The sequence below is a fragment of the Salvelinus namaycush genome, chromosome 32 (assembly GCF_016432855.1).
Source record: "Salvelinus namaycush isolate Seneca chromosome 32, SaNama_1.0, whole genome shotgun sequence".
Taxonomy (NCBI): Eukaryota; Metazoa; Chordata; class Actinopteri; order Salmoniformes; family Salmonidae; genus Salvelinus; species Salvelinus namaycush.
The window spans coordinates 7034982-7048351 of NC_052338.1; the positions used below are offsets into that span (position 1 = coordinate 7034982).

At 42.0% G+C, this 13370-nt stretch overlaps 1 protein-coding gene across 1 annotated transcript; it reads left to right on the plus strand.

The window, feature by feature from the left end:
- The first annotated feature begins 1957 nt into the window (after positions 1-1957).
- On the plus strand, positions 1958-10730 carry LOC120027293 (triosephosphate isomerase A). Its single transcript, XM_038972212.1, has 6 exons — positions 1958-2196; positions 4178-4301; positions 6480-6697; positions 7331-7416; positions 9694-9781; positions 10064-10730. Exons 1-6 carry the CDS (start codon positions 2085-2087, stop codon positions 10180-10182), a joined length of 747 nt encoding a protein of 248 aa, XP_038828140.1. The 5' UTR covers positions 1958-2084; the 3' UTR covers positions 10183-10730.
- The last annotated feature ends 2640 nt before the right edge of the window (positions 10731-13370 follow it).

The following is a 13370-nucleotide window of genomic DNA, read 5'->3' on the forward strand; positions in this document are numbered from 1 at the left end:
TGAAAACTAGTTTAACAATTAGAACGTACACTACTGTTCAAAAGTTTGGGGTAACTTAGAAATGTCCTTGTTTTTGAAAGAAAAGCTATTTTTTTGTCCATTAAAATAACATCAAATTGATCAGAAATACAGTGGAGACATTGTTAATGTTGTAAATGACTATTGTAGCTGGAAACGGCAGATTTTTAATGGAATATCTACCTAGGCGTACAGAGGCCCTATATCAGCAACCATCACTCCTGTGTTCCAAAGGCACATTGTGTTAGCTACTCCAAGTTTATAATTTTAAAAGGCTAATTGATCATTAGAAAACCATTTTGCAATTATGTTAGCAGAGCTGAAAACTGTTGTTCTGATTAAAGAAGCAATAAAACTGGCCTTTAGACTAGTTAAGTATCTGGAGCATCAACATTTGTGGGTTCGATTACAGGCTGAAAATGGCCAGAAACAAAGACCTTTCTTCTAAAACTCATCAGTCTATTCTTGTTCTGAGAAATTAAGGCTATTCCATGCGAGAAATTGCCAAGAAACTGAAGGTCTCGTACAACGCTGTGTACCCCTCCCTTCACAGAACAGAGCAAACTGTCTCTAACCAGAATAGAAAGAGGAGTGGGAGGCCCCGGTGCACAACTGAACAAGAGAACAAGTACATTACAGTGTCTAGTTTGAGAAACAGACGCCTCACAAGTCCTCAACTGGCAGCTTTATTAAATAGTACCCGCAAAACACCGGTCTCAACGTCAACAGTGAAAAGGCGACTCCAGGATGCTAGCCTTCTAGGCAGAGTTGCAAAGAAAAAGCCATTTCTCAGACTGGGCAATAAAAAGAAAAGATTAAGATGGGCAAAAGAACAGACACTGGACAGAGGAACTTTCTGTTTCTGAATGATTCACACCATGCTGCATTGTTGACAAGATGACCAGGGGATGCAGATTACCGGTTGATTTGAGCATGGCACACCTCCCTCACTAGAGTCAAATGGGAAAGGGAAAGTTGTACAACTGAATGGCTTCAACTGAAATGTGCCTTCCGCATTTAACCCAACCCCTCTGAATCAGAGAGGTGCAGGGGGCTGCCTTAATCGACATCCACGTCTTCAGCGCCCAAACAGTGGATTAACTGTCTTGCTCAGGGGAAGAATGACAGATGCTTACCTTCGCAGCTCTGGGATTCAATCCAGAAACCTTTTGGTTACTGGCCTAATGCTCTAACCACTAGGCTACCTGCAATGGGGTGGTAGATTAGATTGAAGGTGGTGTGTGTGTGTGTGTGTGTGTGTGTGTGTGTGTGTGTGTGTGTGTGTGTGTGTGTGTGTGTGTGTGTGTGTGTGTGTGTGTGTGTGTGTGTGTGTGTGTGTGTAAACTGTAGGGATGCCCATGTTGCTGGGGATCAGAAGTGTCTGGTGCGAGAGAGGCAGGTTGAGGTTGCCAGGGTGAAGGTTGTGGGGAAAAGATGTCATATGCTGCGGCAGTGAAGAAAATAGAGGAAGATGGGTCAATGGTGAGGGATCCTAAGAGGCTCCCGGTGAGTTGCAGAATTTTGCCAGTACAGAGTAGTAGGTCTACAAATGAAATGTGCTTCGGTAAGGTTGTCTTTTTAGTGTTCATTGCTATGGTTATCAACTGTACAGCAGGTATGGAACGTAAGTCACAGAAAACAGGTGTTGTGGTGGCAGCTGCAGAGAAGTACGTGGGATTAGGAGATTTTAATGCAGAAGAGTTACAGGGGGTGTTGAATGGTATTGTCCCCTCCTCCCAGGCCATTAGCCTGGTAAAGGATTAGATAGGGTTAAATTAGTGGAATGGGGGGAGTGTTTTTTTATGAGTGTAGGGTTAATACAGTGGTTGGCAGTGTAATTATTTTTTTTCTATCACAAAGTAGAATGGATTTGTTCTCCGGTCCAGTTGGTGGCGGTAATGTAACAGTATATTGGTTGCCAACTGCCGTTAAACCCCACCGAAGAAGAAGAAGCTTAAAGAAAAACGGAGAGAAGACTGCTTCTGCTTACCCACTGTTTGTTGCGAACGCATCACCTCCTAGGCCCGTGTTGTCGGTTTTCCGGTATCGTCTAACGCCCAGCCATCATGTCTTCTAGAACATTTTTCGTAGGAGGAAACTGGAAGATGAACGGTGACAAGAAGAGCCTGGGCAACCTTATAACGACCCTGAACACTGCAAGCCTCAACGATGAAACCGGTAACCGGCATTCGATTTTTGTCTCTATCTTCAGTCTAAAATGTGCCCTAATACGTTGTTGACACTACATTCTTATTGATACCAATATATTTATATACACATGTTAACATGAAACTAGTGAATGTATTTTTTTTAAATCACTAAACAGAAGAATGATGCTGATGATTGCGTCAAACGACACGAGAACAACGCCATGACATTGAAGTCACGTGACGTATCTTTTGATCGCTATGAGGAATACTTGGGACGTCTTTAATCCTTACCCTAACCATAACCTATACCTAACCCTACATTTGAATCCTTACCTCAACCATTTTAAATTTGAACTTCAATGGGGTAGGGACGTCCCAAGGATTCTGGATAGCACGGACCTGGGCTGTTAATGAGATCTATGCTCATTGGACTCAGCATAGTTTCCCATAACATCTGCGTGCGTTGATGAGACCTGGGCTTTAAATTCCCAATAATAAGCCTGCTCATACATATTGCCTTGGGAGGGACTGGCTAAACACTGGTCCGAGTCAGCTTTCACACGGTCTTAATCCACTATCACTTACAAACAAACCTTATGCTGGGCCAGTGCTTATGGGATAGGCTATCACCACAGATAAAAGGGGAAGCCTTCCAATGCAAGTCCACAAATAACATGAGAGGGATGAAACCATGGAGCCACATTCATTTTCAATGGCGGGAAGTGGACGGGAGGACAGTTAGACAATGCAAGCATGGGCGAGGGAGCATGAACAGGGTGGGACCAAAGTTGGGGAAAGCTGAACTTTATCAGTGGTGTAAAGTACTTAAGTAAAAATACTTTAAAGTATTTTTGGGGGTATCTATACTTTACTTATTTATATTTTTGTCAACTTTTACTTCACTACATTCCGAAAGAAAATAATGTACTTTTTACTCCATACATTTTCCCTGACACCCAAAAGTACTTGTTACATTTTGACAGGAAAATTGTCAATTTCACACACTTATCAAGAGAACAACCCTGGTCATCTCTACTGCATCTTATCTGGCAGACTCACTAAACACATGCTTTGTTTGTAAATTATGTCTGAGTGTTAGTGTGCCTTTGACTCTCCCACCAGATCAGAGGATGACATTTTTTCCCCTTTCATGCTGAGTGGTTATCGAAAGGGATAGCGCTGCAAAAATATTTCAAATCGGCTATGTTGAGGAACTGTCATTCTCAATGGATGTAAAAACAGACTTCGCTTACTTTTTGAGGCGAATAAAAAAATATGTTGAGAAGCTCCACAGTGATAGTATTTCAGATTGTCTTAATTCACTAACTGATACCCAAATGGGCACATGTATAAGCCTACATTTGCGTGCAGGCCAGGTAGTCTAGGCTTAGTTATATGCGTGGTGTGTGTGTGTCCTTACTCAAGATTGACAATAGCGCTCCAAACAAAAGACTGATTATATTGACAACTCGTCAATTGAATGAAATAAACTTTTTCCTTGCAAGTTTAGCCTAGGTTGTGGGCTCTGTAAACAACGCGTCCACTCCCACAATGAAAACAGTAAGACTGCAATAATATATTGAATGCATTGACAGAAGTTACTGTAAACAAACATTGTAGATTAGAAATGGTCAATGAACTACTGGTGTGCCATCTCCGCGTCCTTCTCAAAGGATTAGTCCACTCAGACAGGTGTGAATCAGACAGGTCTCTTGTGCCATATATTTTTTAAATATATATATATATATATTTGCCACTGCTCAACTAATGTCTCGGTCTACCAACAGCCTATCCACCAGCCGAAGGGGTGTAAACTTCTGACTTCGGCTTGCCTGGAGGACAAAATGTAGTGTGCACGAACAACTAAAAAACCCTTGCCGAAGACGTAAATGTCCACCTAATATGCACAAACGGTTCCGAACTGTTTCAGATGGGAAGCATGAGGATGCTTTAAACTCCTGTCTCCCTCTTGTCTCCTCTCTCTACCTCCCTCTCTTACACTCACACAGAGGTGGTGTGTGGTGCTCCCACCGTCTACCTTGACTTTGCCCGCTCGAACCTGGATGCCAGGATCGGCGTCGCCGCACAGAACTGCTACAAAGTTGCCAAGGGGGCCTTCACTGGCGAGATCAGGTAAGGCTCTATATGACGACACGTCTTCCACCTTGAGACGGAATCTGTGAACTTGTTTTAGCTGGACTCCTTATTGGGCGATTTAGGGACTTCATTGGGAGGATGGATGTTTAACATGCTTTTTTACATTTGTGTATCAAACCATTTTTGAAAAAAACATGATGAAATTGGTAATGTTAGGCCCTTTTCACAGACCATAGGCATAGGTCTAAACTGTACATAATACGGACATCTTGGTGTCATAATGTTCTTTATAGTGTTCTCAAATATGTAGCATGTCTAGATTCTGAATTAAATTGTGAAAATGTGTATCTCAAAACGACCCTTTTTTACTTGGCTTATTTTTAGACATTGTTTCACAATATACCATTCAAACACGTCAAATGTCAATAGTGGGCTCTGATTTGACACATTTTATACATAGAAATGTAATATTACAGGTCATAAACCATTCACAGCCCAGTGTTTTCCACTAGCGTCGGGTGAACAGCCGATTACACCAGGTTATTTCGATTTTTGTTTGAGTTTGCTCAACTGCTGCTAGTAAAGGAATGTTGGAGAATATCATCTCTGACATGTGAATCCCACCATTGTTGAACGGGGCGTTCCTGAATGTGGGTATTCCTACATCTGCAGGAACTCCTCTTTATACTTCTATTGTAAGTTAGGGGAGGCGAGGCGCTCTAGTACAGTAGGTGGCGTTAATGCACAATAACGTTGGATGCCAGCCGCCGTTAAACCCCACAAAAGAGGGTGTGAACGGTAACTAGCTAGCCGTACACCGGTAGACAGCCCCTGCCTGTCGGACACTGTTTTCCCCAGTTCTGTTAACGACGGCAGTTGTTTGGCAGGCGGGAGCGAAGGACACTGTACTAGCTCAGCCAGCTAGTCCGGTACACGGGAGCGACACTGTCGCTAATAACGTTAGCTGCTGTGCTAGCGGGGGCGACCAGTAGACGTGTCCTTGCGCATGAGGGGGCGACACTGTTCTAGCTGGAGAACTAGCTTGCTAGCACACTGTCGCCCCAGCCTCCCGCCTGCTGTTCCAGCTTTAGGCGGGGCGACCGGTAGACTGTCCTTCGCCCAATTGTCAGGCACTGTTTTATCCAGTACACAGCAGGCTTGAAGGAACCAATGGGTTGCTCGAGGGGGATCATTCCTGCCCCGAATTGCGGGCTGCGGGTGTACACTTGCACCCATGTGGCAAACTTTATTGAGCATGGAACAATCCAAATAACTTTTAGTCATTTCTTAATTTCATTATAATCCTACAGTTTTGTGTGCTCCTTGTAAAAAATGTCAGCGTAGAGCCCTGAATTCGCATGTCCCATGTTTTAACTTAAGTTGTAACGATGAGTCAAAATCCACTTAGCCTTTTGTTTTCTGGCACATTCATTTGTTTTCTTTTGACTTTCATATAATTGTCAACTTCGATTCATTTTTCCAAGATGTGGGCTATTTCTGTTTTAATAAAATGTGCAATTTGAACATTGTGGCAGTTCATATCTTGCAGTAAAACTGAATTACTTTAATCGCTAAAGAAGACGAGTTTAATTAATGTTCTTTCACTTGGAACATAATCCTCATCTTATACACTGAGTGTACGAAACATTAAGAACACCTTCCTGATGTCCCCCCTTTTGCCCTCAGAACAGCATCAATTTGTCAGGCATGAACTCTACAAGGTGTTGAAAGCGTTCCACAGGGATGCTGACCCATGTTGACTGCAATGCTTCCCACAGTTGTGTCAAGTTGGCTGGATGTCCTTTGGTTGTTACACACGGGAAAACTGAGTGTGGAAAACCCCAGCAACGTTCTAGTTCTTGAGACAAACTGGTGCACCTGGCACCTACTACCATATCCTGTTCAAAAGCACTTAAATCTTTTGTCTTGCCTATTCACCCTCTGAATGGCACAGTCTCAATTTTCTCAAGGCTTAAAAATTCCTTATTTAACCTGTCTCCTCCCCTTGATCTACACTGATTTGAAGTGGATTTGACATAATTTGTTCATATGTAAAAAAGGATTTTAAACATCTTTCCTCCTAATGAAGTTTCTATGTGAGAAATGCCAGAATAATCTGACATACTAAAAATATTTCCATCTTCAATTAAATCTACTATTCTACTATTTTGTGGATGTATTGTGAATCCCTCTCCCTCTTTCTCTCTCCCTCAGCCCTGTGATGATCAAGGACTGTGGCGTGGAATGGGTGATTCTGGGCCACTCGGAGAGGCGCCACGTGTTCGGGGAGAGCAACGAGCTGATTGGTCAGAAGGTGGCCCACGCCCTGGAGAGTGACCTGGGGGTGATCGCCTGCATCGGAGAGAAGCTGGAGGAGAGGGAGGCTGGAACCACAGAGGACGTGGTGTACGCCCAGACCCAGGCCATCGCAGGTAACCACTGGGTTCAAACCCCATGTTCGCTGTGTGTCACAGGAATGTATGAGTCCGCTCATCTAAAGCGTTCTCATCATGCAAGCGTTGAACCCTTGCAACACCAGGGTTGTGGTTCGATTCCCACAGGGGACCAGTAGGAAAATGTATGCACCCACTACTGTAAGTTGCTTTGGATAAGAGTCTCTGCTAAATGACCAGTGTAAATGTTTAGATCCATTATTTTCTCTAACTGAATAACTCTTTGGGGAAGTTGACTAAAAATGTCCATGAAATCTTCATTTTATATATTCTACCTGCTCTGTTGCACTCCTTCCAAAAATATTTTAGCCATTATTTTGGTACAAGTTGAAAATGTTACATTTTGTTTTGTATTTTTTTGACAAAAACATACATAGACAAAACAATAGACAACTTAAGATTTACATACATTTCAACAAACAATGACATCACACTTTCTCAGAAAACCTTGCCTGAGACCTAAAAAACTAACTCTGGGGTCCATCCCATTAGTCTACGTACCACATGTTGTATTGTACATCTTAATAAGGCAATTAGTGGTAGGCCAAACATAACTTATCATGATCTACATACAGTGCCGTCCATTATACTGATAGAAAGTTGTTGTTGTAGACAATGTGAAGGACTGGAGCAAAGTGGTGCTGGCTTACGAGCCGGTGTGGGCCATCGGTACTGGCAAGACAGCCTCACCCGAACAGGTACGACTCATCGCCATTTCATAACAATATTTACTTAGTTACCTACAACATGCATACTTTACTATATTTTTGTAAGTTACACGCCGATCTGTGGGAAATGGATATTGGTTTTCTTAATCACATGCATTTAAAAAAAAAAAAAAAATGTTTTTAAGTTAGCAAGAGTTGTCTGTACATGACTGCAGTGAGCGGGATTCTGTTACGTGAAAGGCACCAGTTGGCTTCTCGGAATGGCCCACTTCCATCAATCTTTATTGACCACCGCATGTTTAGGCCTGCAGTACACTCACTAGAAACAAGCACTGTGCATGCTGGGCTAACAGTCCACTGCATTCACACATACGGTTATCATTGTTGTTAGGGAAATGATACAATGACTGAGGTTAAAGTGCAGACTGCCAGCTTTAGCTTGAGGGTATTTTCATCCATATCATGTGACCGTTTAGAAATGATGGCACTTTTTGTAGGTAGTCCCCCCAGTTTTAGGGGAGTAAAAGTACTGGGACAAATTCACTTGTGTATTATGAGTCAAACTTCTTTTCTTTTTTTTGTCCCATATTCCTAGCACACAATGATTTGCATCAAGCTTGTGACTCTAAACTTGTTGGATGTACGCAAGTATGTGGACACCAGTGGAGGTTGCTGAGGGAGGACGGCTCATAATAATGTCTGGAATGGAGTCAATGGAGTGGTATCAGACACATCAAAATGTGGTTTCCATGCGGTTGATACCACTCCATTGACTCCATTCTAGCCATTTATTATGAGCTGTCCTCCCCTCAGCAGCCTCCACTAGTGGACACCCCTTCAAATCAGTGGATTTGGCTATTTCCAGCCACAGATGTTGCTGACAGGTGTATAAAATCGAGCACACAGCCAGCCATGCAATCTCACCATGCGTAATGCCAAGCATCGGCTGGAGTGGTGTAAAGCTCGCTGCTATTTGACTATGGAGCAGTGGGGGGGGGTGGTGTCTATGCGAGTGAGAAGTTTAGATGCACAAATATCATACCCCAAGATATGCTTACCTCTCACCATTACAATAACAGGGGAGGTTAACATTTCTGGGGGGGTGTACGGTATTTGTGCGTGTAACTTTCTCTCATCATTCACGATTTATTCAGGATTATCCGTAATCATGGTAGAATCCACATTAATGTAGAAGTGTTTAGAAACATTATATTCTTATTTACAATGAAAGTGACTCCAAAATGACACTACATTACTTACCATTCATATCTATTGGGAACAAAATAACCTGAAACACAACCAAAACAAACAGCAAATGCATCAAACAAGTTTGTAGTCACAAGCTTGATGTAGTCAACGCATGCTATGAATATGGGACTAAATACTGAACTTTTGACTACTTTAATACACATAAGTGAATTTGTCCCTATACTTTTGGTCCCCTAAAATGGGGCACCATGTACAAAAAGTGCTGTAATTTCTAAACGGTTCACCTGATGTGGTTGAAATCACCCTCAAATTAAAGCTGACAGTCTGCACTTTAACTTCATTGTCATTGATTTCCAATCCAAAGTCCTGGAGTACAGAGCCAAAACATGTCTGTGCCAATAGTTTTGTAGCTCACTGTATGTTTCAAATAAATCTTCAACGATAGTTCCATTGTTTTAGTTTTTTTTTCTATTGACAGAAACAGCTTAGTAGTTTATGCTAAATATGGTTATATTAAGCACTAGTTTGTTTCTGCTGCAAGAGTATTTTTATTTATTTGAATGTGCAGTGCAGTCAAATGTGATTTAAAAAAAATATTCCCCCCCCCCCGTTTTTTTATATATATTTACAGATAGAGGTTGGAATTATACTGTGAAATTGATAAATCCCTTTTAGTGTAAGAGTGGTTTGAAATTTCAGCCCTTTATGGTAGGATGGAGTTTTGGCCTGCCTGGTGACGTCACCAGGTGGTAAATTAGGTGATAGACCGATAAGAGTTCCAAACCTCCCTGCCAATAACGGCTAGTTTTCAGTTTATCCCTCCCCACTCGGACGTCTCCCAGACAGTCCTAGCAAAATTATTGCTTGAGAAATTGCTCTTGCTAAGAAGCTATTTTTGTTTATTTTTGACCATTTTAATTCAAATCAAACACAAATTGGACCAACTGGGGACATTTTTTTTGTCCCCACAAGGTCAAGTGTGATTTCTAGGGGGTTAAGGTTAGAATTAGGGTAAGAGTATGGGTTGGTGGAACTGAATTGTGTGTCCCCACAAAGTTGGCTGTACAAGACGCTGTGTGTGAACTTGTCTCGCCCCAGGCCCAGGAGGTGCATGAGAAGCTGAGGGAGTGGATGAGGGCCAACGTCTCTGAGGCCGTGGCCGACTCCGTCCGCATTATCTACGGAGGTCAGTAGGGACCACACTGAACCCAGGCTGCTAATAGCAACGAGACAATCCCCAGAGCCACTGTTTCTAATGGAGATCTTAACAAATATGTATTGGGCTGAATAGAGTGGGGGGGTCAAAAACACACGTTACTGACATCAAATGGAGCTTACAGCATGATTAACATTACTTTGGTGTCTGTTCGAAGAATATGAATGTGTTCCTAAACCTTTGATAAAATTCTTGTATGTATGTGCTACATGCGCACTTGAGTGTTTTTACCAAAGTTCCTCCCTTCTCCAGGCTCCGTGACGGGGGCCAACTGCAAAGAGCTGGGCTCCCAAAACGATGTGGATGGCTTCCTGGTGGGCGGAGCCTCCCTCAAGCCTGAGTTTGTTGACATCATCAATGCACGTGCCTAGAGTGCACAAGCAACCTAACCTGCTGCTAGTAGTGTCCTGTGACTGCATCTCTTCCCCGAGTTTCTGTGTGACAATGAATGACCTGTTTGTCAACAAGGGACGATTTGACTCATTTTGAAATGCACTATAGTTTAGGGGCCGGCCACAGTAAAAGTCCCACATTGATAATACATGTCAGTCTCCATTGTTTGACGTATTCTGTGTGAGAGTGGGACTTTTATTATGGAATGTCTCTTTGGATGGAAGTTCTTAACTACTATATACATTCTAAAATGTACATTCCTGATATATTAATAAGCACTGCACTTAATGATGTTCCATATAGGATATGTGCTCACTCATTACTGTAAGGGGACCAGTACTTTGTGTATTGCTAGTGACCAAGTTCCATTGTCACTAGAAGCAGTCATGCACACGCTTGGTTTAGTCCTTCCTTTCTCTCCTATTGGTTGAATCACGTCAGTAACATTTTCCAGCAAATTACTGTAAAGACAGACCCACAAGGCTGAAGACCACTTGAATAAATGGTTTAGTCTGCTGTGAACTTGTGTCTTCCCGTGCTATGGCTTTCTGTTGTTGGTTCTAAAAGTCGGCAAGTCTCCGGTTACTGCATGACTCTAGCAGAAATATGGCTCCTTCCATCCACCCAAAGTAGGCTGGATAAAACTTTTCAAAATGATTGAAAAGGCTCAACGATTTAAAAACATGTTTAAACTATTAACTTGATGTTGCAACCTTCATCAATGGCGTTCATCAGAACCTTTTCAAGTATCACTTATTGTATGCACCCTCCACTTTCCATTATAAACATAATGATTTCAGTGTTTTCCCTATTCATTTAGCAGCGATGCACAGCTTTTAAAATCAGTTACAAGTTGTCAAGTTCGGACACACCGCCAAGGGTTTTTCTTTATTACTATTTTCTATATTGTAGAAGACATCAAAGTTATATAACACATGGTGTCATGTAGTAACCAAAAGTGTTAAACAAATCAAAATATTTGAGATTCTTCAAAGTAGCCACCCTTTGCCTTAGACAGCTTTGCACATGCTTGTCATTCTCTCAACCAGCTTGAGGTAGTCACCTGAAATGCATTTCAATTAACAGGTGTGCCTTGTTAAAAGTTCATTTGTGGAATTTCTTTCCTCAAACCATTTGAGCCAATCATGTGTGTTGTGACAAGGTAGATGTGGTATACAGGAGATAGCCCTATTTGGTAAAATACCAAGTCCATATTATGGCAAGAACAGCTCAAATAAGCAAAGAAAAACAGTCCATTACTTTGACAAGGGGAGTCAATCTGGAAGATTTAAGAACTTTGAAAATGTCTTCAAGGGCAGGTGCAAAAACCATCAAGCGCTATGATGAAATAGGCTCTCGTGAGGACTGCCACAGGAAAGGAAGACCCTGCTGCAAAGGATAAGTTCTTTAGAGTTACCAGCCTCAGAAATTGCAGACCAAATAAATGCTTCACAGAATTCAAGTAAGACACATTTCAACATAATTTGTTCAGAATCATGCCTTAATGGTTGAATTGCTGCAAAGAAACTACTAACGGACACCAATAAGAAGAGACTTTATTGGGCCAAGAAACATGAGCGATGGACATTAAACCGAAGGAAATCTGTCCTTTGGTCTGATGAGTCCGAATTTGAGATCTTTGATTCCAACCACCGTGTCTTTGTGAGACGCGGAGTAGGTGAACAGATGATCTCCGCATGTGTGGTTCCAAGCGTGGAGGTGCTTTGCTGGTGACACTGTGATTTATTTAGAATTCAAGGCACACTTAACCAGATTGGCTACCACAGCATTCTGCAGCAATACGCCATCCCATCTGGTTTGCACTTAGTGGGACTATAATTTGTTTTTCAACAGGACAATGACCCAACACACCTCACACCTGTGTAAGGGCTAGTTGACCAAGAGAGAGTGATGGAAAGCTGCATCAGATGACCTGGCCTCCACAATCACCCGACCTCAACCCAATTGAGATGGTTTGGGATGAGTTGGACCGCAGAGTGAAGGAAAAGCAGCCAACAAGTGCTCAGCATATGTGGAAACTTCAAGACTTGGAAAAGCATTCCAGGTGAAGCTGGTTGAGAGAATGCAAAGAGTGCAAGTCTGATATTTAACTAATTGATCTTTTGACCAATCAGCTCTGAAAATGATCTGGTGTGAAATGATTTGATGGGGTTGCTCAAAAGACCAATTAGTGGAAAAATATAAAAATTGGGTTGTCTGTGTAAACACAGCTTAACTTCCTTCATACTGGACACAGAGACATACAAATTGTATCCAGGAGTGTATCTGATTCTAGGGGAGTAGTCAGATACACTCATTGCCGAAATCCTGAAGTATACCTACAATAGATATACACTGACTGAACAAAACATTAAGAGCACCTTCCTAATATTGCATTGCACCAACCTTTTGCCCTCAGAACAGCCTCAATTTGTATGGGCATGGACTGTACAAGGTGTCGAAAGCATTCCACAGGGATGCTGGACCATGTTGACTTGTGTCAAGTTGGCTGGATGTTCTTTAGGTGGTGGACCATTCTTGATACACATGGGAAAACCCAGCAGCATTGCAGTTGTTGACACAAACCGGTGCGCCTGGCAACTTCTACACTAACCCGTTTAAAGTTCCTTAAATCTTTTTTTCTTCCCCATTCTCGCTCGGGAATTCACCTGGTCAGTCCGTCATGGAAAGAGCAGCTATTCATAATGTTTTGACAATCAGTGTATAATAGTTAGCTAAGATACACTAGCTAAATCCTTTTTTTAGGTTAGTATAGAATTGTCTGGTGATCCCATTGAGATCAATTCCATTGAGATCAACAATTATACCTTTCCTCAAGGAGTAGAACATATTAAAATATTCATGCGTTTTGGAATCGAATGTCCTTTAAGAAAAATTTACCTCAGTCTTTTTTGGTGTAGAAGTGACCTCACGGTCGTTCAACAACAAAAAATATCCCGGACTCTGCCACCGTCTGCTGCTGAAACTAAACATTGGATTTACAAGCAGTTAACAAATGTGATATAATCAATTCACTTGCCAAACATAAAATAGTGTTACATCAAGTGTTTGTCATCTTCTGTATTTATTTGACTACTACATGGAAAGTTGTATGTGACAGTGGGAGCATTATGTTGCCCTCCAGTGTCTTACATTGAGAACTACA